Source organism: Mauremys reevesii, linkage group 21 (genome assembly GCF_016161935.1).
Source record: "Mauremys reevesii isolate NIE-2019 linkage group 21, ASM1616193v1, whole genome shotgun sequence".
NCBI classification, from domain to species: Eukaryota; Metazoa; Chordata; order Testudines; family Geoemydidae; genus Mauremys; species Mauremys reevesii.
Genome location: NC_052643.1, coordinates 10,608,964 through 10,635,581, shown reverse-complemented (window position 1 = coordinate 10,635,581; position 26,618 = coordinate 10,608,964). Strand labels below are relative to the sequence as shown.

Genomic DNA, 26,618 nt, shown 5'->3' with positions numbered 1-26,618 from the left:
ATTGGAGAAAACCTATTTTAAAAACATCAAAATGTCTTTTTTCAACACTTCAGCCCTGTTTTGACTATTTTTGTTTTGAAAATTATTTTGTATAAAAAATAGAAAAGGGTGAAAAATCTAAACAAATCATTTTGCATTTATTGAAATAAAATTTCAGGACCTAATTTTAGTTTTTTGGAAGGTCGTTTCATGAAAAATGTCTAAATTTTCATCTTGATTGGGGATGAAGATTTTTTTCAAAAATCTCAGAATTTTTCTCAGGACAGAAAATCTGGTTGCAGTCAGCTCTAGTACAGACGTAACAAAAAGACAGTCCCTGTCCATCTGCTTTTGCTTGGCTCTGTCATGGGCCTGGTTCCTGGTGCATTTTGGGAAGAAAATTTTCAAGTGTCTGTCCACAGCAGCCAGAACCTGTGCTTTCCTCTCCTTGGTCATTATGTATTTGTGTTTTGTTGCCTTTTTAGGGCAATCAACCAAGCTCAGTTTGCTGGATGTCCAAGCCATGCTGCCCGAAAACCTCTCACACTTCTACAGGTATCAGGGTTCACTGACCACACCGCCTTGCTCGGAGAGCGTGATCTGGACAGTTTTTGATTCTCCCATCATCCTATCACACACGCAGGTAAGGCCCCTTCTGCTGCTTGCCAGATGTGATAGCCTTTCCTCCTTCCAGGCAGCCTCTCTTTAATTTTCTCCACACCTCCACTCTCTCTTGTCTGCTTCTTTCGAGGGGGCTCGGGCAATTATTTGCCACGTTGCAGGGCCGTGTGGAGGTGTGTGCGTCTATGTGGCATTTTGTAAAGGAATGAAATCGCAGAGAAGCACGAAGTTGTAGTGATGACTTGACATAATAGCGCTCAGTCCTTCTCTAAGGCCTTCCATCCAGGAAAGGCACGGTGCTTTACAGACAGGAATGAATGTAGCTTCCCTTTATGCAAGGCAGGTCAATAACATTATCCCATTTTACAGCTAGGGAAACTGAGGTATAGCAGTTAAGTAACTTGCCCAAAACCACACTGTTAATCTGTGGTACAGAACCCAGGCCTCTTGATTCCTAGTCCCCTGCTCTTAGCCACTGCCTGTAGCTCTTTCCTGATGTAGGGGGATGGTTTTCATCCTTTCCCACTCTCCTGTGTTCTTGGGAAGAGTAAGGAGTTTACCCCTCTCTGTCCCTTTTCTGGCTGCACAGGAAGCTGGGGCTAGATCCAGGTAATGCTGGGCCATTTGCTTAGCACTGCAGCATAGAGAACACGCCTATGACCAATGCTCCAATTGCTTTGCCTGGCACTCACACGTGAGACTCTATGACAGACCCAGGTGGCTGATCATTGGCTTATAGATTTAGGGTTATGAATGCTCAACCAGTCACACTGCTTGACAGAGGCAGTGTGGTCCAGTGGTTTGAGCACACTGCTGGAAGCCAGGAGCTCCCACATTCTAATCCTGGTCCTGACAGTAACTCAGCATGATAATACTTACTTGCCTCATGGGGTGTAGTGAGAATAATATTTGCCAGGCCTTTGCGGGGCCAGTCCCTGCTCTGCCACAGACTCCCTGCATGACCTTCACCATTGTGTGCCTCAGTTTCCTACACCAGCAGCTCTCAACCTTTCCAGGCTACTGTACCCCTTTCAGGAGTCCGATTTGTCTTGCATACCCCCAAGTTTCACCTTGCTTAAGAACTACTTGCTTACAAAATCAGACATAGAAATTCAAAAGTATCACAGCACACTGTTACTGAAAAAATGCTCACTTTCTCTTTTTTTATCATATAATTCTAAAATAAACCAACTGGAATATAAACATTGTACTTACATTTCCGTGTATAGTATTTAGAGCAGTATAAACAAGTCATTGTCTGTAGGAAATTGTAGTTTGTACTGACTTTGCTAGTGCTTTTTATGTAGCCTGTTGTAAAACTAGGCAAATATCTAGGTGAGTTGATGTATCCCCTGGAAGACTTCTGCGTACCCCTGGCTGAGAACCACTGTCCTAGGCCATCCAATGGGTTTAGAAAACACTGACCATGACTATTTGAGAGAGCCAGGGGCGGCTCTAGGCATTTTGCTGCCCCAAGCACGGCAGGCAGGCTGCCTTCGGCGGCTTGCCTATGGAGGGTCCGCTGGTCCCGCAGCTTCGGCGGACCTCCCGCAGGTGTGCCAAAGCCACGGGACCAGCGGACCCTCCGCAGGCATGCTGCCGAAGGCAGCCTACCTGCCGCCCTAGCGGCGACGGCAGAGCGCCCCCCCGTGGCTTGCTGCCCCAAGCACGCGCTTGGCGTGCTGCTTCCTGGAGCCGCCCCTGGAGAGAGCGTCTGTGTGAGGATCCATCTATTTCCAAAGCACTCTGGGTGACGTGATACACGGTGGTGCACATTATTGGTGTTTGGCTGACCACTCCTAACACTCATTGTAATCAAAGATGGTGGAGAAGCTTCTGTGATTTATTATTTATAAACGGGCATGAAAAGAAACCCAATATACAAGTGTCATTAATCATACAACTGTGACTATATCTATGGAATTAGAGGGTGCTGGGGAGGGATAGCTCAGTGGTTTGAGCATTGGCCTGCTAAACCCAAGGTTCTGAGTTCTGCCCTTGAGGGGGCCATTTAGGGATCGGCACAAAAATCTGTCTGGGGATTGGTCCTGCTTTGAGCAGGGGGTTGGACTAGATACCTCCTGAGGTCCCTTCCAACCCTGAGATTCTATGATTCTCTTGCCTGCTGCTTAGACATCCCCACTCAGCACAAACCAGACTGCTAATTCAAAGGGTTTATAGTCTGAGGTTATTGAAACTCTAAACTCTCTAGACCAAATTCAGCCTTGGCATAAACAGGTGCATCTCCACCCAGAGCGACTCTCGGCCTTTCCCCCAGCCAAACAAGCGGTGCAAGAGTGGCAGACACACTACAGCCACATCTTGCAGCCACAGTGGTTTAAGCGACAGTGTGGACATACCCTACCTGGTTCTGCAACTGCAAGGAGTCATTTGGCACGATCGGCAGCTACCACATCATTGCTCTGGTGAGGGGTGTTTTTTCTTTCAAAGAGCTAGCCACCCATTTCCCCCTCCATAACAAGCCTGTGTTGCTTAAAGATCAGGCTGCTGGAGAACACCTTGCTGGACTGGCAGAACAATACCCTGCGGAATGACTATCGCCACGCTCAGCCCCTCAATGACAGAGTCGTGGAATCATCTTTCAAGGCCAAAGGCACCAAAGGTAAGAGTGGGACTGGGACCGGGTGCCTGGGGTAGAACACAGCATCAGAGGGGTGGCTCCAGGTGGGGCGCAGGCCTGCAGGTGAGGAATGAGAAACCATTTGAAGTGAGTTTAATTTGCAATCAGTTAAGCAGGGCAACCCCAGATCTTCACACTCAAGTAGGGGTTAACGGTACCCTCGGACTATGAATATGGAAAGGTGCAGGGGTGTATTGTATCCAATTGCCATGACATCTCCAATAACTACTAGCAGAAACAACATGATCTATCTAAGGTACTTATGGCTCTTATTACTATAGTATCTGAGCGCTTCACAATCTTTAACAGATTTATCCTCACAAGCGCTGTGTGAGCTAAGGAAATATTATCCCCAAATTTAGAGACAGGGAGCTGAAGCACACAGACTAAATGACTTGCCCAAGGTCACAAAGTCTGTCTGTGGCAGAGCAGGGAATTGAGTCCCAGGCTAGCATCTTACCTACTAAACCATCCTGCCTCATCACAGGCAAGGATAAGCATGGCCAGCACAGCACCACTGGCTGAGCGCCCACGATCAAGGGATTTTTTTTTTAGAGAAAACTTTTTGCACGTTGAGCCCTGTGCAACAGGAACTGTTTGCCAGTCCAACAGAGGCAAGTGCCAATGCTATTTTAACAGGAGGTGCCTGGAAATGATACCTGGCACAACCCTGGGTTTGTGAGAATTTGGAGTCTGTATGATGCATCACCACTTGTGCAAGTCCCAGTGTATTTGCTGTAGGGTAGGTTTGGACCTTTCTCCCAGCACCTTTGATCCCCACTGGGAAGAACATTAGGGATAAACTAACCGGGACATAATTTCAGACACAGGCGACTTAACATGTTAAAAATCTCTCTCCATGTTCATAGGCCATTAGACAAATTACCTTTGCTCAGTGTCTTTCATGCAAACCGTCTTGTGGAATGCTTTGTGGAGTATAACAGCAGGAAAGAGAGAAGGGGAGAGAGGAACACACACCCAGAGAGAAATGATCGCAAGCCAAACCCAGGCTAGGTGTAGACAAGAAGGGTAAACCCATGGGCTTAGTCTACACTACAAAGTTTTGCCGACATAGCTATGGTCACTAGGAGGGTGGGGGAAGGAATCGCACCTCCTAGCCAACCCAGCTATGCTGACAAAATCCCCAGTGTAGATGCAATGATGCCAGCAGAGGAATGCGTCTGTTGGCTTAGCTAATGGTTTATCTGTGCTGGTGGAACGCTTCCCTCTGTCAGTTTATGCTGCATCTCCACCAGGGGGCTCTGCCAGCACGGCTGTAGCAGTATAGTTGTACTGTACTGGCAAAGCATCTGTTGTGCAGATAAGCACTTGGTCCCATGGAAGTCTGCAGGAAGACGCTCACTCCTGTCAATGGGAGTAGAACTTGGCCCGTTGGTTCCCATCAAATGGTGGCAGTTTTGCTGCTGTTCTCTTAACAGATGGCAAAGATGAGGCCATGTAGCCAGGAACAACTGCCATCCTCAACAATTCCCCACCCCAAGTGCTGCACAGGGGAAAGAGACCTCGATTTAAAAGGGAGGCACCCCAAAAGCTCCCCCTGTTTGGAAGCTGGAGAAATATCCCAGCTGACCATGAATTGGTGCGTATCAGTGATTACTGTTCTCTCACTGATCTAGAACTCTGTCTGCCGGAAGAACTCAGCTCAAAACTGGAGCAAATACAGACTCAGCTCCAGGAGATGAAGAAGCATCTGCTGGCTGGAGTGGGCCTGACCGGTAAGAAACTTCCAGCCACTTCTATTTCCACGAGATTCACTTGCACAGAAAGTCACCATCTATATCTCCCCCTAGTGTGGCGCCTACAGTGGCTCTGCCCGTGGATGCCTCAGCGTCAGCGGGTGCCGTGTGGACATACGAGTAGAATTTGGTCCTTTATATGCTCCCACTGGAGAGTTTCCATCTGTCATAGCATAACTAAGCTTAACTTGAGGCCAGCTGTTAGACCACCACTAAAATCCCATTGCCCTACTCTAGTGGCTCCAGAGATCAGCACATGAAAGAATTAAAACTCAGAGCATCGTTATGGCAGAATGGAGTAGTAGTATTTTACAGCTGGGGGGACCTGACGCATTAAGACTTAAGTGACTTGCCCGAAACAAGTCAGTGAGAGCCAAAAAATGAACCCAGCTCTCCTGACCCGCCGTCCTGGCTGTGACAACAAGACCATCTTTCCTCCCAAATCAGATCCAGATTTTGGAGGATATTAATTTAATTTCCAGACTCACCTCCTCATTCCCAGACACCCCCACGTAGAAATCGGCTCCTGTGCATATATAGGTGGCATCAGCTACATTCATAAAGTCATGGCTTCCAGGAATCACATCCCTTTTAATCCCGGGAGGCTCATGTGTCAGGCATTTAGAACCAGCAAATTAATCTCGTATCAACTGGAAATCTATCAAGAAAGATGTGCCATGCCTGGATCTTGTCATCTGGGCTGCCAGCCCCACACAACCCTGAACTTTGGGAGTTCAGATTAATTGGGACCAGGATCCAAACTGCTCCCGGTTTTGATGTATAGAACTATGTCAAAGTTAGACTCAGTCAGACCACTCTGTTTTATTAGCACAGCGCTCTGCTAACAACACCCAGATAATGTGAGCACCTTGCAAGATACAAACTATCTTATTTATACAGATAAAAGGGTGAGAACTTAACAAGATAACAAAGGAAGCAGAATCAGATAAGTTTATCTGGTCTAGGCATGCATATCTTATTTCCTTACTAACTATTACCGAGCTTCTGTTAATGTTTTGCCATTAGCACCATTGTTTATGCCTAATGTTTCTTTTCCTGGCACCTGTATGTCAACATTTCTTATTTCTGCTTAAAGGTACATACAACATTTCTTTAATCCGTTCTTATTTTTACAATATAATTCATTCTACTTTCACAACTACATATCAGCGACATCAAATTGTACCCATCTCTGCCTTAAATAGTCATTACAGCCGGGGGAAAAAGGTGCATTGGACCTGAAATACACTTTACACCCCCAAATATCTGTCCACACGCACATACGATTTCACCCCCCCACCTCATTTACTGGTACCTTCTGGTATGCTAGCCTGTTGCAATGAGAAGTTATTCCAAGAGAAGCCTCCTGAACCAACACTGGAAGGATAGGCCAATCACAGCAACATCATTTATAGAAAGTACCACTCTTTTGCGGGGTGGGGGTCAAGGGGAGGGAATCTTAAGGATTGAAGAGAGAAAGACGCACAGTTGCAAAGTTGTCTGCCCCAAATGAAGGTCTTTCACATTCTCCTCTCCCCACTGTGCTCCGTTACATGATACCGTCCAGAATCTACGTTAAATGCCTCTTTTCTTCCTTCTTTCCCAATTTTTTGAGGGATTTTGTTGCCCAGGAAAGCGAGGAACCAATAGTGTATCACCTCCTCCTATGCCTGTCCATTCCCGATAGGCCTGTGTTATCCTCTTGGCCACAGTCTCGCCCCTCTTCCTCGGCAGCCTCCTCAAATCCAGCCTTAACGCCCAGTGCTTTTGTGCTCCCGCAGTTCTTGGAGCACTCACAGCTGCTTGCATGTGAATTAGTGTCAGGCCTGATTGTACTGGGAGGCGGCTGAAATTCTTCAAATACAATTTTTTTTAAACAAAAAACCACCTTTGTTTCATTTTTGAATATTGTTAAAAACATGGTTTGCTTTTCAAATGTTCTGGAGGGTTTTTTAATGACACGTGAAAATGTGTCTCCTTCCCCTTTCTGCCACCCTTCCTTTTCTACTGGCAAAATGGAAAAAAGGAAGAAATTATAAAAGAGGAAGGAATGAAAGGAGTGGGAGAAATAAATCCCCCAAATTGACTTTTTTTTAAAAACAAAAACAAAAAAAATGTTTTTGCACAAATTTTCAAAAAAATAATTGAATGAAAAACAAAAAGTGTTCCTTTTCAAAAATCTGTGGAACAAAAATTATTCACATTTTTCTGGAAATTTTTTAATGAAAGATCTTTACCACTTTTTGCTCAGCTCTGATGGTATCAGTCCACCTTTCTCAGCGCTTCTGGGCCGGGCCTTTGCATGGTAAAACATTTGGGGTAAAATGCTGCATGGACTTTCAAGGCAGTAAAGATAATACAAGTAGAACGAGCTGAAGCCAGCTAAGATGCTGACGTTGCTCTGTCAGTGCAACTGTGTGCTGCATCTACACCTGCCTTTGCCCTCTGCAGAGGCAGGCGAGCATGTCTTTAAAGATACATAACGACTGGTTGATGTTTGGTTATTTCAGGCCTTAAATCTAGTGCTTTCCCAGCTTTCTACTTCCCCGCCGAAAACATCGCAAGCTACGTGGCTGTGCAGCCGCTCCGTGACATGAAGCTCCAGGCCTTCACCTTGTGCTTTTGGATCCAAGCCCAGAGCCGAGGCAGTCAGACCATTCTCGCCTATCGCACCCAGGAAAGAGACAATGAGCTGGTGGTGACTGTGGGCTCGGCCATGGGGCTGTGGCTAGGGGGCCACTTTGTTGAGTTCCCCCAGCACCACAAGTCTGAGGAGTGGCTCCACTACTGCGTGGCATGGGCTTCCCACTCCGGGGCAGCAAATCTGTGGCTCAACGGAGCGGTGGGGAGAGAGAAGCGCCTCCAGAGAGGGTACGTGAGCCAGGCCGGAGGGACGCTCGTCCTTGGGAAGGACAGAGATGAGCTCCTGGGGATCTTCTCCAACGGCTTCTCCGGGTGGATGAGCCACGTCAGCCTGTGGAGCTGGGTCATCAGCCACGCCGACATCCGCGCGCTCGCCTTGTGCAGGTGCAGTGAGCTGAAGGGGGACGTGATCGCCTGGGGAGAAACCCCCATGAGTCTCTCGGGGGGAGTGGTGCTGGAGTCAGACCGCAGTTGCCAATGACGGCAGGTTGAATCGGTCCCCTCTTTCTGAGCAAACGGGGAAGCACGTTTGTACAGTGTGTGATTTTTCTAAAGCACCTTGAATAACTCGCCGTTTCTCCTTCTGCTTTAAGTTTAGAGTCATTAAACACGCATCATAGTGTGACACGCAGGGCCCAGACACCCCACGGGGAGAATAGAAGGTTTAAATCCCAAAACAGAGCAGTCGAACCAACTGATTTTATGCTGTATTTATGTGCTATAAAGGTCTACTGAGTAAGGTCTTTTTTGGAAGGTTGTAATGTTCTTAAGTCAATGATCATTATTATGCGATATGTCTACAGCCTGTGGTTATGTATATAGAAAACTGTGCTTATAATCTATAGTACAGCTACACCTCCTCCTGACATCCAGGCAGCAGGCCTCTCCAGCCAGCTGGGATTAGCCTCAAGCACCCAGCATTGTACAACCGAGGGAAAGACGAGGGATGGGCCATTAGAGTTAATGGGAAGACACAGCTATCCCGGCTAGAATTCCTGTCCCCCATGAGTCAGCATAGGGGGTGAGGGGACGCCACTTTTACAAGGGAGGCTTGGAAATGGAGGTCTTCATCCACAGACCAGGGCTGGGTCTCCACTACAGGACCTATATCAGTGTAAGTACGTCACTCAGAGGTGTGGATTTTTCACACCCCCGAGCGACGTAGTTCTACCAACCTAACCCCCCATGTAGACAGCGCTCTGTCGACGGGAGAGCTTTTTCTGTCATCATAGCTCCCGCCTCTCAGGACAGGCAGATTAACTATACTGATGGGAGAAGCTGTCCCATTGGCGTAGGAGCATCTTTGCTAACGTGCTACAGCAGCACAGCCGTGCCATTGTCGTGCTGTACGTGAAGACAAGTCTTAAGGCCCAACTTGTAGACTGGAGCCCGTCTGTGAACATTGGATTCCCCCCTAAAGGGAGGTGGTACTCTGGGGTACCGTCCCAAGTCCCCAGCAACAGGTAACTTGTATTAGAAAAGGGATTTTATCCAATATAGAAACGCAACGCCTGCAACGGCATCTTCATGTCGGTCTACTGTGTGACTTGTATGAGTTTGCTCTTTCTTACTATTTTATCTTTGGATCTATGGGTCTTCTATTAAATAAACCTCCTGTTTACCCTCCCCTCCCCCAAACAGGTCTCTGTGTGGAGTGTGCGTGTCACAGTGAGCTGATCACTTTGAGGCTGCGTTCACACCTTTGGGGGTGACGAACTAGAGGGGGAAAAGCCCATGTGGCTGGTAATTACAAACTCGGGAAGATGTTTTTGGGGAGACTTGGGACCGGAAAGGCTGTTGGTGTCACCCTCTGAGGAGAAACGAGGTTGGGGGGAGTCCGGGTGAGACCTTGTGCTTGTGGGCTGCCTACTGGGCTCCAGGATTTGAATCAAAGCCCCAGAATAGAGGCCCCTGTGGTTACAGGGCAGGGGGTGACAAAACCTCTTACCGCTCTGGGTGATCCCCAAAACGTCACCCACACAGCTTAGCTTTGTTTGCAGGGAGCTGACAGGCTTAAGCCCCCACATTGGGGTAGTGGTGAGAGGGTGAAGGGAAAACTAGAACACCATAACCACAGTCAAACGACTCTCAGACTCCAGCATTTGCCAGCAGTTTAACCGGATTGGCGTAGCCACCGCCCCTTAGACAAAGGAAGCACGTGCACGGCTCTCCCCCATACACAGCAGCCTCACGCATGGCCTTATCTTCTTCCATTCATTCATAGGGGCTGGGCTACCGTCCCTCCATCCATTACTTGCCTCCTCACCCCTTCTCTGTGGTGGGCTTATCACCATCTTCTCTATGCATGGGCTCCCCACTTCTCATGCCGGCACTGCATCCACTCACCCCTCGCATGGGAGCAGCCCTATCCTTACGTGGGTTCTCTTTCACCGCCCCAGGGCATGGGATTATCTCAGTCAACTGCCCTAGGCAGTCATCACCCCAGACCCCACCCCATTCCAGGCTCTTCTTTCCTGGACTGCAATATTAAGCAGTGGACATTTAAAAAACAAACTATTAAGTGCTAGTTGGATTAAAAACCTGGACTACTGGATGTCGCTAAGGACCAAAGATGAGAGTCCCTATCTTAAGCAATGACCTACCACACCACCTGGAAAGTGTCACTTTTTGAGGTTGTAAAACTCCCTCTTAAGGACAGCCAACCCTTGGCATCTCTGCTGCAGGTAGAATTTCACTGCACCCTTCATCCCCAGCTCCAGCCCCCAGTGGTGCGACTGGCCCTCAGCACCGCTCCCACAGGCCACCTAGAAGGGTTACCCAACAAGAGCGAGCCGGCCATCCTGACAAGGCCCTCGACGTACCGAGAATGTTTGCAACCAGCAGCCATTTACAATGCAGAGACCTCTCTCCGCCTGCGCCATAACAGCCGTGGGCAGAAGTTTTCATCCCATCAGATTTATTTACAGCTACAAACCAATCGCTCCAGCACAACCTAGCAAGAGCCTTTTCTGCCTTAAGGGCTAACGTTACCCTCTTCCTCGCCAGTTCTTTCCAAGAACCTCCCTGTTTCTCTAGCTATTGCCACATCAAGGATCTTCACACTTCTGCCTGATGGAGCTTTTGCCCACTGGGTCTCAGAGGCACCAGCTTCCTCTGTCTGGTTAGGAGGATTACAGCAGAGGGAGAACCACTCCGTTTTCCTTGGGTGGCTCTTCAGGCAACGTTGGCTTGAATGGTGGAGTGGGACGATACTTCCAGCGATGACGAAAGCCAGAGTGCGCTCCCAGGGGCGCTCAGCCTGCTTGCTTGGCACTGACCTGGGGAGGGGTCTAGTTAGCTCCAAGCTGGTGTGTCCCAGCCCTGCTACGTGTGACGGAAACTGCATTGGAGAGAGTTAACTGGACAGGCAGCACCGGGGGCAGCTTTAGTGGGGGTTCATGGATTCAATGGCACCCACTGAAATCATGAACCCGGGGGTGCAAAAACAGCCAGAGTAGCAGGGAGAGTGGGGAGGAGGAGCTGCGTTTGCTCCTTTGCTGGGAAGTCAGACTTGGCACCGTGGCTCGGACCCTGCGTCACGGTGGCACCGCTCCTGGCCATGTCACTGCACAACGTTGTGTGATGCTACAGAGGCCCAAAGAGTCAAATCTGCCAGAGGGAGCACCGGGGCGATACCCCCAGGTGTCCCATGGCAGCAGGGGCAGGGTGTTAGGCTTATGGCAAGGGCTCTCCCCCCTCTGCACGGCCAGGTCTGGATGCCCCACACTGCATCCCAGGGGGGGGTCTGTCTTGCTGCCGGATGGGCCCTAAGCAGCTGCACAAAGCAGGTCCTGAGGGTGGGCCAGGGCCCTGCACTGACCCACTTCCTACCCAGCCCCAGAGCTTTCATTGTACCATGCCCTTGGTATTTTTTTGTTTTGTTTTGTACCAGAGTTATGCTGCTCCCATTGAATTGGCAGCCTACATCCACCAGGAGACAGCACAGCCTACTGCCCACAGCAGGGCGGGAAGGCAGGCGCTTGTGGGATCTAATCCCGGCTCTGCAAATGACTCTGTAAATTTCACTGCCTCGGTTTCCCTATCTGTAGGACAGGGACAGCGATACCCACCTCTCCAGAATTTGGACTAGTTTACAGAGCATTTTGGACATGCTACTTAAGCATTAAGTGACAATGTTTTGCTGCCTGAGAGTTAGGGTCCCCAGTTAGCTCAACCTGTGAATGCAGAGAAAGGAGATAAATTTTCTAAACCCAAACATTGCCACCAACATTCATGCTAGAGCTGGCAGGGAGCAGCTAGTGCGACTCTGCTCTCTGGCTTCTTTGGAAACTCTCCCACTGTGGGAGACATGCAGAAAAAGTTTGAATGAAAAAGCAAAGGTCCAGCCAGGAAGCTGCTCCTCCACTGAAGAGGAAACTGTGGACCGGTTCAGAGCCCACTGACGGAGTATCCTTCTTCGTTCTTCTTCAGTGTCTCCAAGGCAGGCTGGAAATCATTCAGATTTTCTTTGTCCATCTGGATTTCTACCTTGTTCCTCTTGGCCATGCTCTGATTAATCTCCATGAAGGTTTTGCCCTTGGTTTCAGGGACAATGAAGAAGATGTAAATGACGGTGGCCAGGCAGATGGCGCAGAAGACAAGGAAGCAATAGGCTCCAAGCCCTTCCTGGAGGAATAAAAACCAGAGGAAGGAGTCAGGGAACATGTAGGGGATGCAGGTTATGATACAGGGGTGTGCCTGTGTCACATGGTTTGGGAATGCAAATCTCTGCAGCAGCTGTAAAAAAGGCAGCAGCATAGACCCTTATTTAATGTAACCAGGTGAAGATAGCCAAGGTGCTGGGTTTACAGCCCCGGGGACTGAAGGCCTGTGTTTAGCCACAGAACCGGCACAGCCTGGGCTGTGGACCTGATCCTTGTGTCTTGCACCTTGAGTTGATCATTCACACCCGGCAAAGCGAGTGGCAAGCACCCCCAGTTCTAAGGCGGCAGTGGTTTTACACCCACTTTGCACAGGTGTGAAAGACGACAAGGCAGGGTGGGTCAGGCACCATCATGGTACAAGCTGCCCCACACAGTTATGCCAATGCACGTCCATGCTGAGTTAGAGGGATCACTTCCCACAGGGAGAAGTTTCATCTCCATGGCCCATTCTGGGCCCAATCCAATGCCCACTGAAGTCCGGGGGAGTCTTTCTGTTGGCTTCAGCAAGCATCAGAACAGGCTGTTAATCCTGTCTAGCTAAGCATTGACATCGTACTCACCACTTTGGTACCTGAGCACCTTAAAATGCTCCAGAAATCTCTCCCCCGTTTCTCCTGAGACTGCCAGCAAGTGGTGGGGTGGCGGGGGGAGGGGAAGGAGAGGGGCTGAGAGTTTATCTATCCACATTTCACACCCATGCAAAGCGAGTGGAAAACACCCCCAGTTCTGAGGTGGTAGTGGTTGTCGGATATCAATAGCTCGGGTCACTGCTGACCTGCGCTGGATTTGAACCAGTGACCTAGAGGTGAAAGACTATAAATATCTTTAATTCCCCCTGAAACATCTACTCCCCACCATGGAATCCTCGGGATGACTTTTGTAAACTTTCAACATCTCTGAATTCAGCACTGGGCAAGGACCTGAAAGAGGAACTAAGATATACTGGGGGCCAGATCCTCAGCCGACATTGAAGTCAATAAAGCAATGCTGATTTACACCTGATGAGGTTCTGGCCCCTTATGGTTAATTCTTCACACATGCATTCTGGGACTAACTGGGGACTGAAAAAGGGCTAGTGTTCCCCTTTAAGATTATTCCCCCCCCCCATGGAGGGTGGGGAAGGTGCTTCTAACTTCAGGTGACAAACCCCCAGGAGACTCTGGAGATCGCTCCGCACTCACCACCATATAAAGGAAGACGAGCCCCACGGTGAAGTTGCAGATCCAATGCACAGATCCACCCACCATGAAGGCCGCAGGCCGGGACGACTGAAGGAACATTTCAGTTATCATCACAAACGGGATTGGACCTTGAAGAGAAAGAAGAGTTTGAACATTTGAACAGGCATTTCCCTCGCCCAAATCCTTAGAAGGCACGACACTGAACGGACAATAGAAGGCGATGGTTTCTAAGGCACTCGTGTTTACAAGTGCCTGGATAAACGAACTACAGGAAGAGATGGAAAAAGCAGAATGGAATGACTGTAACTAGCCATTGTCATGGTCCCGAGGGTGGCCTCCCTCATCTCTGAGCGCACCCCTCAGCTGTCAGGCCTCGTGCCTTTGCCTTTCCTAGGGTGGACTTCTGCAGTTCTCCCACTGCTAGACTGGGCCCTGGATTACAGCCCCCTGCCTATCTACGGAGCCTACCCAGCAGGTGTGACAGGGCTCTGGGAGCCTGTGACCCGTGTTATCCAGCGATCAGACAGCCTTCTTAAACCAAACTCTTGTTTGTCCTCGCAGTGGGTACAAGGAGGAAGATGAAAAGAATTTTAAAACAAGAAAAAGCCTGCTCTCTTATCTATCTTACCTAAGCCCCCCGCCCCGAAGGCCTGGCTTCTTCCAACACCTCACCACCTGCCTGTGTCAATCTAGTTTCTCAAAGAGCTGTCCAGCAACAACCTGCCTCTCCCTTCAGAAAGTCCCTGTATGCACAGCTGGGCTGCCACATCGACGCTGCTGTTTTTAGCGGTGCTCGAGCATCTTAACACAAACAGCAGTCGCCGCGCTTTGGACGGCAGGGTGGGGACACCCTCACACTGGAGATCTCCGATGGTTTCCTTGAGGACAGCCAGCTGCCTGAACAGTTGCTGCTGTATCTGCTAAAGAAACTGGCCATTGGGGAAAATTCCTGGTGGGGGGCAGAGAGGGCAAAGCTCCCTGAATGATAAGATAAGAACCCCACTGCTACCCATAGTTGGCAGAGAGGGGCCAACTTTGCCCCAGCCCCCCTGTTTGAGAGGGCCCCAAAGCTGTGGAATTTGAGTGTCTTTGTGATGTGGCGCATGGGGTGGTCGCTCCATTCAGGTTTGGCCGAGCTGCTGAGGGAGCTGAGTCAGTCCACCGGGTCACAGCCCCCGGCCATCTCCCTGTCCCGACAGAGCAGCCCTACAACTGTGTGTGCTAGGCCCGAACGCCCGGAGTGGGGAGCCGGGCCTAGGAGCCGTTGCTGCAAGAGTTGAGCCAGGCTCTTTCTCCAGCTCCTGACCCACCCGCAGACTAAGTCTCGGGAGGAGCGGCCTCAGTTTCAGATTTTGCCCACCCCCCCATACAGCCCTGATTTATCCAATTACATCCGGATCAGAAGAAAATGGGGAAAGGGCTGGGCGGTCATTCCCTGGCTAGTAAGTATTTACCACCCAGGCAGAGAGAAGTTAGACTGAGGGAAGAAAAGACCTCGCCGCTCACTCACAAACACACCGCTGCGGAAACTCTGTCACTCTGCCCTGAGAGTCTCCTGTCTGCAGCTGTCATTCCTGAACCAGTCCGACCATGCACATAGAAGAGGAAAGAGTTGGGGGGATTGGCAGTGTGAGTGTCCACGAGCCAGCGAAATTCTTGCAGGAGCTTAAAAGACGGTGCAGTGTTGGGAATCGCAGGGCAGTGTTGGGAATAGCTCCGCAGGGCTTCTCCAGCGAGCCAATGCAAAGCACCTCTGCTGCAGCAAGGCAGTGCAACTGTAAGGAGGTGCAGATCCAGGACAAAGCCTCCACGACCATGCACACGCTGCTCCCAAGGCACAATTTGGCTCTCAGGGGGGCAGCTGCCTGTTGCTCCACATGGAACATATAAATGCAAGAAAGCAGCATTCAAATTAAACCGGTGTGACACCGTCCAAGGGGGGGGCGGGGGTTGCTCCAAAATGTACTGGGCACGTCTCGGACACCATCAAGACTGTCTTTAGAGAGCCTCTTGAAAATAGAAGATCACGTCCTTCTCCTACCAATAAAACTCAGGCAGCCCCCGGAGATCCTCCTTGAGCTGGCATGAGAAGGGGTCTGCGTGTCTAGGGCAGAGAGCCCTGATCCCTGGACCATGCGTGCACCCAGCTGGTAACCATCAGGTCTGTATCATTACTGCTAAGTCACACGGCCAAGCAGAAACACACCAGCTCATCTCTGCATCAGCTTAAATTGCTGTTTCAAGTTTATGTCTTCGTTTTACCGTCCTGTGCACACTTACTAGCTCCGATAGCGTGTCCAATGATATAGAGGATGACGCAGGCTATGCTGAGGTACTGCATCCAGGAGACAGTGGCCTGTGGGGAATTCAGTCACTGAATTACAGTCAGCTCTCGACTCAAGTGGCCAGCAAAGACCAGGTGCCGTTTGCAAGCAGACTGTGGGAAGCTGTATGCCCCAGGTGCTGCTCCGTGTCTGGCTGAGATCGTGAATGGGATGGGTCAGGCAGTGCCACTAGCTCGGCTGGAACCTCACTTCCCATGAGCAGACCCAAGGGGCACTACCAGAGATGCACCCTGTGGGCGAGGGTCAGAAGAACTTAGAGGGAAAAGCGACCAAATTCAGCTCTGAGCATGCTCACTGCTAACCCAGGTCATTAATGGAAGCCCTGCTCTTTTCCCAGCAGGGTTGCTGCTTCCCACTGGGGTTTGGGCTGGGTAAATAGGGTGGGGCAGGGAGGCCTTGCGTATTCTCCCTGCAGCTCTGGAAATAGTGACCTTGCCCACATCCCCTAGAGGGTCCAGACAGACACTATCACCTAAGCCATCCGGGCACATACCTGGAGATTGAGGGCCATCGTTAACACAGCACAGGACACACAGCAGATCCCAAAGCCAGCGAGAAGCAGAAGTCTCCTCCCCAGGGACTCAATGATGAAAACCTGAGGCACACAGCACAAGAGGGTGAGAAAGGGGGCACCCAGGGAACCCAGCACACCCAGTCCTGAGAGGAGAAAGTGCATAGGGGCTGTCAGCTGTTAGGGATGGGGCGTTCGGAGGAACCTAGCGCTTTGCAGTTCTGCATGGAAGAGTCCTCTAGAATTTTAAGGGCAAGGAAGCCAACAGGGTTTTATACAAGTGTCCTAGGGTTCTCCAGGAATTACTTTAAAAGCCTCTAGAATTTAATAAAGAACAAGATCCCCTTTCTATAGGGCTTTTTATACAAGCCTGTAGGAAGTCAACAGCAGGGAGATAATTGTCCAGCAAATCCTAGAGGATGGACACCCCCACTCGAAAAAAACAAAACAAAAAACCCAATCCCAAACAAATTTATAGAGAAGTTTATATTTGTACATTCCATTGGGCTGTTTCATTAGGGAAATTCCAGTGTTACTAGTAAAGTGTGGATTGGAAGTAAAATAGAAACCATGAAAGCTGGGAAACTCCCCCGCCTGCTCGTCCTGATGCTTAGCACCCTTGTAGGGCAGTCAGCAGTCCCTACCATGACTGCCTAATCCAGGCCAGGATTTAGGGAGACCCTGTGGAGTGACACTGGACAGGCCAAGTTGTGCTAGTCAGTCTGAGGCAGAGAGAACCACAAGATGACCTCCTGAAGTCTCTTCCAACCCTAATATTCTATGATCCTAAGAAGGATTCCGGCCAAGTCCTGTCTCTTCTCTCCCATGAGCAGCACTGCAGCATTTATACTGTGCTCTTCAGCCATAGATGTCAAAGCACTTCACAAGGGTGGATAAGCATCATTACCAGTGTTTCACAGATAGGGAAACTGAGGCACAGAGCAGTCAAGTGATTCACTCAAAGTCACACAGTGAGCCTCATGCAGAACTAGGAATAGAACTGGTTCCAGGCCCTGTTCGTTGCACCATGTAAAAAAGACACCTTTCTTTTCTCATGGCTGCCTGTGCATTCCCAGAGCCCAAACACCTGTCTGAGTTGAAGAGATTTTTCTCCACCCTAGCATCAGGGGTGTCACTAGCAATCAGTGATTCATAGACATATGGGCAGGCCTGTTGCATCCAAACCCATGGGACCACACCCACAATCTCCCAGTGCAGAGATGCCATCATACCTGTCCGTTACAGTAACACAGTGGTTGCAAGGACAGAGTGCACTAATGTGAGTGGCAAGAAAAGATCTGGGGAGGAAGCTAAGTAGATCCTGCTATTTCCCCAAAGAAAGTTGTAATTGCATGCATTGGTGTAACCCAGCATATGCCCACTATTACATGGCCTGAGTTTAAGGAAACAATTCGCCTCTGTTTAGTGTGACTTGAGCACTAGGGGACTTTTCCTCTAATGGTGGAAATGAGCCCAGAAAGGTGGGCAGTGGGGGGATTAGAACCTGTAGGGCAGTGGGAGAAACTTACCGCTACACAAGTCATGACCACATTGACGGCACCTATCCCCACGGTGACATACTGCACATCGTTTTCATTCACACCTGCAGTCTTGAAGATATTGTTTGCATAGTAGAAGATCTGCAATCAAACCATACCTGCAGTTATTCTTGGCCATTCATAGATGGGGGGGGAAGGGGAGGCTCTGAGTTTGGCTGCTTTTATAGCCTGGGGGTGCCTGACACAAATCCAAGATCTGAATGCTCCCAAACTTTGGAGACATCCACATCTGGATCCAGCTGTTGGGACTGGTTTCTTTCTCCATAAATCTCCAAATCTGAGACCTCTGGGCAGAACCCTCCTAAACAATCAGATCCTGATTCAAACTTCGTGGCATGGGACCAGTCTCATTTCCCAAGGTCTAGACTGGGTTTTTTTGCCCATCTGGAATGGGTTCTAGTGGCTGTGCCAGCACTGCCCTACGACTCTTGCCTAAGAACCCAGGTCCTCTCCTAGTCCACCTGACGATCTTCTCAGGGTGTCATCTCACCTACCGCATTAACTCCAGAAAGCTGCTGGCCCATCATCATGATAATGATGGAGATGAGCTGCCACCGCAGGGCTCGGAAGGTGAAGAGGTTGAACACGGACAGACGACCTTCCAACTTTTCCGACTGGTCTTCCCGACGCATCTCTTCGATCTCGTCGTCCACGTCGTCCCAGCCTCTCAGCCTCTTCAGAGCTAGATGGGACGAGGGAAGGGGAAGTTGGGTTTCCAGGTAAACTTGGATTTCCAGGTAAACTCAGCTAGTGGAGGGAGGCTGGAGTTACAGAAACCAGAGGGGGAACTGAGATACCCCAGAAGCAGCAGGGCAGTCTTGGCCACTTCTGCACTGTCGGAAACATAAAGCAACCAGCGACAGTCATAGGACTAGAGGGAGGGCCACAGGGTCCTTCGTCCATATGAGCCAACAAAGGAACAATGAGAAGGGGACCAGAGTTCCCCTCGCGAAAAAGTACTTTTATCCTGGGCTTGATTATGAGGCTCAGGTTTCTTCGGAGAGCTTTGAGAGCTCCAACCCATCTTCTTGCAAACAGAGTTAAGTAGTTTGTGTTCTAGTGGTGAGAGCAAGGAACTGGGAGCCAGGACTCCTGACTCTACCACTGACTATTTTTCTTGCTCTCGGCAAATCAGTTATCCTCTCTCTGTATCCATTTCAGCCCTGTCGCGTAAAACCGGGATTGTGTGTGCTTGCTGTACAGGGAAGCATAAATGAACTACTGTTTGCCAAGTGCTTTGAAAGCCTCGGAGGTACTATCAAAGGGTAGCACCGAGGGCTTAATGCACCCTAACCTGACTTTTGGTTCAGGACGCTTCCCCACAGCATATTCCCATAGATCACAGAAGTGTAGGACTGGAAGGGACCTCGAGAGATCTTCTAATCCAGTCTCCTGCACTCAGGGCAGGACTAAGTATTATCTAGACCATCTCTGACAGGTGTTTGTCTAACCTGCTCTTACAAATCCCCAATGACGGAGATTCCACAACCTCCCTGGGCAATTTATTCCAGTGCTTAACCACCCTGACAGTTAGGAAATTTTTCCTAATGTCCAACCTAAACCTCCATTGCTACAATTTAAGTCCATTACTTTTTGTCCTATCCTCAGAGGTTAACAAGAACAATTTTTCTCCCTCCTCCTTGTAACAACCCTTTATGTTCTTGTCAACTGTTATCACGTCTCTCCACAGCCTTCTCTTCTCCAGACTAAATAAACCAATTTTTTTCAATCTTCCCTCATAGATAATGTTTTCTAGATCTTTAATCATTTTTGTTGCTCTTCTCTGGACTTTTTCGAATTTGTCCACATCTTTCCTGAAATGTGGTGCCCAGAATTGGACACAATTCTCCAGCTGAGGCCTAATCAGTGTGGAGTAGAGCGGAAGAGTTACTTCTCGTGTCTTGCTTACAGTACTCCTGCTAATACATCCCAGAATGATGTTTGGGTTGTTTCTTTTTTGCAACTGTGTTACACTGTTGACTCATATTTAGCTTGTGATCCACTGTGACCCCCAGATCCCTTTCCGCAGTACTCCTTCCTAGGCAGTCATTTCCCATTTTGTATGTGTGCAACTGATTGTTGCTTCCTAAGCGGAGTATTTTGCATTTGTCCTTATTGAATTTCATCCTATTTACTTCACACCATTTCTCCAGTTTGGCCGGATCGTTGTGAATTTTAATCCAAAGCATTTGCAACCCCTCCCAGCCTGGCATCACCCACAAACTCTGTAAAAGTGTCCTCTCTCCGTCATTATCTAAGTCATTGATGAAAATATTGAACAGAACCACCAGACCCATTCCTGTGGGACCCCACTCGTTATGCCCTTCCAGTTTGACTGTGAACCACTAAGAACTACTCTGTGGGAATGGTTTTCCCACCAGTTCTGCATACAGGGGCGGCAAAGCAAAGCTGCGCTCAGCAGGCCCCTGCGAGCTGCGCCCCGCCCCGCCCCGCTCCGCGTCTCCTCCCCTCTTCCATCCTGGGAGGGGCGGAGCATCCGCCGGCGGCGTGCTCCCCGGTGCCGCTGGCCGGCGGCCGGCAGCTGCGGCGGCGGAGCGCGCACGGAAGCGCGCCGCTGGGAGCGGAACCGCCCCGGCGGGAAGGGCGACCGCGCCGGCGGCATGACGGCGCGCAGGTCGGCTCCCCCCGGTCCTACAGTCCGGGCTCCGTGGATCGCTCCACCGGCATGCCGCGGCCTCCTCAGCTCAGGATGCCGCTCTCGCTGCGCGCTGGCGCTGCGCTGGCGCGGTGTGCCCTGTCCGCTGCTGCTCTCTATATCTAATAGTAAAGAAGCGGCTCTAACCTGTAGCACTAACAGATGTTTTGCTGCATTTGCTTGGTGAATAACCCACTTCTTACTTCTTGAGATTCAAAAAGCAAATGCTGCAAAACGTCAGTTAGTCTCAGTTAGTGCCACAGGAATTGCCTTACAGAACAGAGACAGAAACACGGCTACCCCTCTGATATCTTATAGTAGCTCCACCTCGGTTGCATTTCCCTAGTTTGTTTATGAATGGAGACCTAGCTTCAAATCCACACCCCTGGCCCTTCTCCTAGTTCTTTTGCTAGCAATGCTAAGCAGCCGTGGTTGTACCTTGTCTGGCTTGTTCTTCATTGCCCTTCTGTATCAGTAGGTACCTGGGACTCTCAGGAAAGAAGGGCAACAGGAGGAGTTCCACCACTGCAGGGATCCCAGTTAGGCCTAGTAACACCGGCCAGCCTGCAACAGACAAACCGATAACAAGGTGCCCGATGAGAGAGCTCATCCACTGAGGCGCAGCCAGAGAGCTCCTCCTCAGACCGGGGCTTTACCTTCAACGTTTCCAAGGATGTTAGTAAGACCCAGTATCTGAGCTATAAGGATGCCAATGGTGATGAAGAGCTGGGGCACCACCCCGACCGCACCTCTCAGGTTTCTGGGGGACATCTCTCCCAGGTACATGGGAACGACATTGGAAGACAAGCCTAGGTGAAGAGAGAGAGAGAGAGAGAGAGAGGGGTTAGTCCTGCTCTGGGATGTGAGCGCTCGCTGTAACACCCAGACGTTCAGAGACTTGACCAAGGTATTTTTCCAGATGATGACACCTGACCTCCTACAGGTCACAAGGGGCTGGACGGCACTGGACACTGGAGCTTGCTTTCTGCTGCTACATCTCAGGTTCACAGCTAGCCTAGGCTGGCAGTGGTTGAAAGCTTATTGCCATCCGATGGCCACTCTGGCCTGTGTGAAGGGAGCCAATGGCATTTTTCTCCCTCCATTTGAGCTTAGAATAAAAGAGTAGATGGCATCAGCTCAGCTCCACTCCTAGTCTGAAGGTGTCCATGGTACAAAATCCATCACCTGAGCTGGCATCTTTATTCATAGCTTCATAGACTCTAGGACTGGAAGGGACCTCGAGAGGTCATCGAGTCCAGTCTCCTGCCCTCATGGTCAACCTCAGTAGAAAGGCCATAGATTGAATGGGACCATTCCATCACTGAGATCCAATTTCCCTCTTGCCCTTGGCAGCTGGTGTCCCAAGGCAGGGACGCGTGCGCTGTTGCTTCCCATACTGTATCCATTCCGTGGATAAACAAGGCTGTCGCTCTCCAGGGCCAACACCTGCCCATGGCACTCAATTCATGGACACAGAAACGAGCCGTTTGTCTAAGCCCCGAGGCCCCATCTATACTAGGGCTTGGGCCAAGTCGGGGACTTGGTTACAGAATAGGACTAATCACGTGCCCATAACGAGGTTAGGATTCTGAACTGCCCAAGGTTTCAACCCCATTACAGGGACACAGTTGGGTCTGGTCTCCACCACAGCTTTTAACCCTGTTGTAACCAGGTCTCTCCTGACGGGGTTATAGCTGCTGGCTAGATGAGACCCAGCTAAAAACGAAGGGTTTAATTAAGCTGAGGCGTTTGCAGCATTTAAAACAAGACGGCAGAATGGGCACAAGCTGAAAAATTTGGGTCCCAAGTTTTGGGGTGACAGTTTTGGTTTGGGCCCCATCAGCGACTCAATAGCACAGCACTGCCTAAGCGCTAGAGCTGGGCGGAGCCAGCCGAAGTCCCCCCAACCACTGCTGACAAAAGGCTCAGGGCTCTAATGAAGCAGGTTTCTCAAAAGGAAGCGTCTTTCTCCCAGCAGGGCAAAAACTGCCAGCAGGGGGGCAGACAAGTGATTATCCACATGACCTGAGACATTCAGCCTGCTGCCCCCGCTCTGAACAAACTAGGGTGACCAGACAGCAAATGTGAAAAATCGGGATGGGGGTGGGGGGGTAATAGGAGCCTATATAAGAAAAAGACCCAAAAATCAGGTCTGTCCTTATAAAATCGGGACATTTGGTCACCCTAGAACAAACCCAGCTTCTGCTTTGAGTTTTCAAAACAAAAAGTCTAGTGGAAACAGAGCAGAGCAGAGCAGTTTCCTCTTCCACTTCCAGAGGAGCCAGTTGTCACAAGTACTAAGCACTCAAATGAGGCTGTTCATATGGTCTGTGAGGGAGAGAGACCCCTTTTCTCCTTTATAAACCCCCGATCAACTGCACATTCACCAATGTGATATATGCCATCATGTGCCAGCAATGTCCCTCTGCCATGTACATTGGCCAAAGTCTCTAATTAAAGAATAAATGGACACAAATCAGACGTCAAGAATTATAACGTTCAAAAACCAGTTGGAGAACACTTCAATCTCCTTGGTCACTCGATTACAGACCTAAAAGTCGCAATATTACAACAACAACAAAAACAGACTCCAACGAGAGACTGCTGAATTGGAATTAATTTGCAAAATGGACACCATTAAATTAGGCTTAAATAAAGTCTGGGAGGGAATGGGTCATTACACAAAATAAAACTATTTCCCCATGTTTATTCCCGCCGCCAGTTCCTCACAACGTCTTGTCAACTGCTGCAAATGGACCATTTTGATTACCATGACAAAAAGGTTTTTTTCTCTCCTGCTGGTAATAGCTCACCTTAACTGATCACTCTCCTTAGAGTGTGTATGGGAACACCCATTGTTTCATGTTCTCTGTGTGTATATCTATCTCTCTCTCTCTCTCTCTCTATCTTCCTACTTGCATCCGAAGAAGTGGGTATTCACCCACGAAAGCTCATGCTGCAAAACGTCTGTTAGTCTATATAAGGTGCCACAGGATTCTTTGCTGCTTTTATCTTCCTACTGTATTTTCCACTGCATGCATCCGATGAAGTGGGCTGTAGCCCACGAAAGCTTATGCTCAAATAAATTTGTTAGTCTCTAAGGTGCCACAAGTCCTCCTGTTCTTTTTCCTGATCAACTAATTGCCCTGAAAACTTTTGGAGTGAGCCCTCGTGGCTTGGGGTGTATTGTGTCAGAGGCTGACTGGAGCAGATATTGTGACACAGAGAGCACACGGAGAACGCCGGCAGTTACTTGGGAATGTAGCACTCTAAGGCCCATCAGTGTTGCCAATTGTCACCATTTTATGATGCCTCTTGTGATGAAATCCCCTGCTTCTGGAGTCAGGTAAGTATATGAGACTCAGCTTTCTCCCCCTCCTGCCTTTGCTTTGCTTTAAAAAATAAATTGTACAGTAGGTAGACTGGGTCAAACAGAATCCCCCACCCACACACCTGGAACCACTCCGTTCTTCTGTAGTCCATGTAGGTATAATAGATTCCAAGGGCCCTGAACCTATCAGATAGCAGTGCCAATTTTCTACCCGTGGTAGATACAGGTAATTCCTGGAATGGATTTATGGATCTGGCCACATCTCTACTAACTTAGCTTGGAAGAGTTCTGCTTGGGGTTATAGTTTTAAGAACCAGGGAATATAAATTTTGCCCAAAATATCTGAAAAGTGAATCACCACCAGCAAGGCCACGGCTGTCATGACATATGGAACCACAGTCTATCTTAAACAGGACGCATTTATTAAAGAAAACAACTACATTTACAGACTTCCACGGAGCTCAAGTTCCAGCCTTGTCTCCTTTGTTTACCAGGAACCACACCCACTCTGCGCACAGCATACAGAGTGAGACAGACATGGAGACACTGCATTGCACTGCAGAGGGTACTGTCCCTACAATATACTCCTCACAAACCAACCCGCTATGACATGCTCCACCTGGCCCAGAAAATCCTACCCCTTGTTCTACCCCTGCATACCGCCTTTCACTCACCAGCGCATATTCCCACGATGATTCGCGAGAGGATGATCACCTCAAAGGTCTTTGCCACCTTGGAGGTTCCCATGAGGATGGCGGGGACAATGGAGAAGATGTTATTTATCAGTAAAGTGCCCTTTCTGCGGAGAGATCGGGAGGGTGACAGTTCTAGTTTATCATCATCATTACTTGTACTGTGGTATTGCCTAAAGGCCCCAACTGAGATGGGGCTCAGTTGCGCTAGGTGCTGTACAAACACATAGCCAGACAACTGCAGCCCCAAAGAGTTTGGAATTTAAATAGGCATGACAGACAAAGGAAATATTTTCCCACTTCACAGGTAGGGAACTAAGGCACAAAGAGGTTAAGTGTCTTGCCCAAGGTCACTCAGAATGCCTGTGACAGAGCTGGCAACTGAACCCACTCCAATACGTCAACCACGAGCCTGTCCTCCCTCTCAACTATCCTCGCTCTCCTCTGGAGGATTTTTCCTGCATTTAACACAGGAAAGCAGGTAGCTGAGGAGAGAGCAGTGGGGAAGGGATCGCCAGAGACATAAAAAGCTACCGTGGGATTTAACCACAAGTGCCTTAGATAAACTAAGCTGCTTAAAAATGAAAAAGGAAGGGGCGAAGAGTGGCCCTGGCATAGCAGCTTGGACCAAGTGGTACATCTGGCTCAGAGTATCGTGCGTGCAGCATGGTCATATCCACTCCATCCACAGTGCAGCCAGATCAGTTGTTCTGCAGATGGGGGAGGGTGGATTCCACCCTGATCCAAGTGGCAACCATTGGCCTGGCTGCATACTAGAGAGGGTGGCTATGGTAGGACACTGAATCAGATGGACTCGTAAAAAGACCTTTATTCAGACCACAGCAAATGGTTTCTGAATGAACTACGGACCGACCATCTTATGGTGCCTCGGTCACTCACCTGCCACATTGGTTCACCAGAGGACCGACCATAAGGGACCCAAAGAAACCTCCGAGTGGAAACATAGACACGGTGAGAGACCAGAGCAGTGTTTGGAAGCTGCTCTCCATCGGGATGCCGTTCCTGTCAAGGTAGGTTTGGTTGTAAAACTCTTGCATGAACTAGAAAAAGATACAAAAACAGACTTAATTGGCTTGGCGGAGGGAAAAAAATATGACTGAAACATGGTTATTCAGGTTATAAAAGCAGCAGGGGACTAAACGGGGTAAAGCTCCATTGAATAATTTCTTGGTGAAAGAAGAAGATTTGTTTTAAGAAAAATACAACAGAAGGTTAAAGAAACCTACAGTAGAACTCTGGCCTATTTCAAAGGTCCTGCTCCGTTAATTACTGGCTTGATTTTCAATGCTCCCTTTGACTTCATTTGCAATCACGGGTGCTCAACTCTCTTGAAAATCTGGCCCTATGGTTTCTGTACACAAAGCGCAAAACACATGTTCTCCCATAATACACATGGAAAATGTTTGTGTTGGACCACACCCTGCTTCCCAGCTGTGGTTCCCCTTAACCTCTTCAGCAGAGCTCCAAACCCTTAAGCGATGTCTACTCTTGGAGCTAGGGGGGGTGAGTCCCCGCTTGCGTAAATGTACTTGTGCAAGCTCTCATTGAGGCAGCGCCCTAAAAATAGAAGTCTAGCCAGGGTAGCATGGGCAGTGGCGGCAGAGACAGGCTGTATAAAATACATACCCATGGGGTTCAGGCCAGTTTGTCCTCAGCACAGCTAGCTTGCGCCACTGCTTGCTGCGTCCTGCGCTACTATTTTTCGCACGTTAGCTCTCAGAAAGCTAGTGTGAGTGTATCTAGTCGAGTCACGTGTCCAGCTCCAAGCATAGAATACAACAACAGAACTGGAAGAAACAGTGTCCAATCTGAGTGGAAATACCTGCACTAGCTTGGCGTGAGTGGTGGGAGGGGCCGCCTGCCCACGTGTGTACCTAGGCTCTCAGATGGGATTGTCCCTGGCTGGCTAGCCCCTCCCACTGTTTGTGCTGCCGTGGTTACGCAGGTGTTTTTATTGCGCTACCTCAGTCAGAGTTAGTGTGGGTATGTGTCGCGGGAGCTGGAAATTACACCTCCC

The 26,618-nt window shown here is 49.5% G+C and overlaps 2 protein-coding genes across 6 annotated transcripts in view; one reads left to right on the top strand and one right to left on the bottom strand.

Moving 5' to 3' along the window:
- CA6 (carbonic anhydrase 6) overlaps nt 1-9,831 on the top strand; it is a 39,980-nt gene extending 30,149 nt beyond the window's left edge. Inside the window, exons 7-10 of the mRNA XM_039509028.1 lie at nt 465-622; nt 3,100-3,223; nt 4,879-4,977; nt 7,509-9,831. Coding sequence (XP_039364962.1) covers nt 465-622; nt 3,100-3,223; nt 4,879-4,977; nt 7,509-8,122 — 995 coding nt within the window. The 3' untranslated portion in view covers nt 8,123-9,831. The remainder of the gene's footprint in view (nt 1-464; nt 623-3,099; nt 3,224-4,878; nt 4,978-7,508) is intronic.
- Nucleotides 9,832-10,541: 710 nt separating this feature from the next.
- LOC120387828 (solute carrier family 2, facilitated glucose transporter member 5-like) overlaps nt 10,542-26,618 on the bottom strand; it is a 30,210-nt gene continuing 14,133 nt past the window's right edge. For 4 of the 5 annotated variants that reach the window (XM_039509030.1, XM_039509031.1, XM_039509029.1 and 1 more), the window contains 10 exons: nt 25,481-25,641; nt 24,563-24,687; nt 21,214-21,366; nt 20,996-21,121; nt 18,396-18,583; nt 17,872-17,982; nt 16,325-16,426; nt 15,767-15,842; nt 13,487-13,614; nt 10,542-12,267 (listed from right to left, as the gene is read on the bottom strand). In XM_039509030.1, coding sequence (XP_039364964.1) covers nt 12,031-12,267; nt 13,487-13,614; nt 15,767-15,842; nt 16,325-16,426; nt 17,872-17,982; nt 18,396-18,583; nt 20,996-21,121; nt 21,214-21,366; nt 24,563-24,687; nt 25,481-25,641 — 1,407 coding nt within the window. In that variant the 3' untranslated portion in view covers nt 10,542-12,030. Of the gene's footprint in view, nt 12,268-13,486; nt 13,615-15,766; nt 15,843-16,324; nt 16,427-17,871; nt 17,983-18,395; nt 18,584-20,995; nt 21,122-21,213; nt 21,367-24,562; nt 24,688-25,480; nt 25,642-26,618 lie in introns of those variants that run through there. The other variant, XM_039509033.1, reaches the window with a different exon arrangement.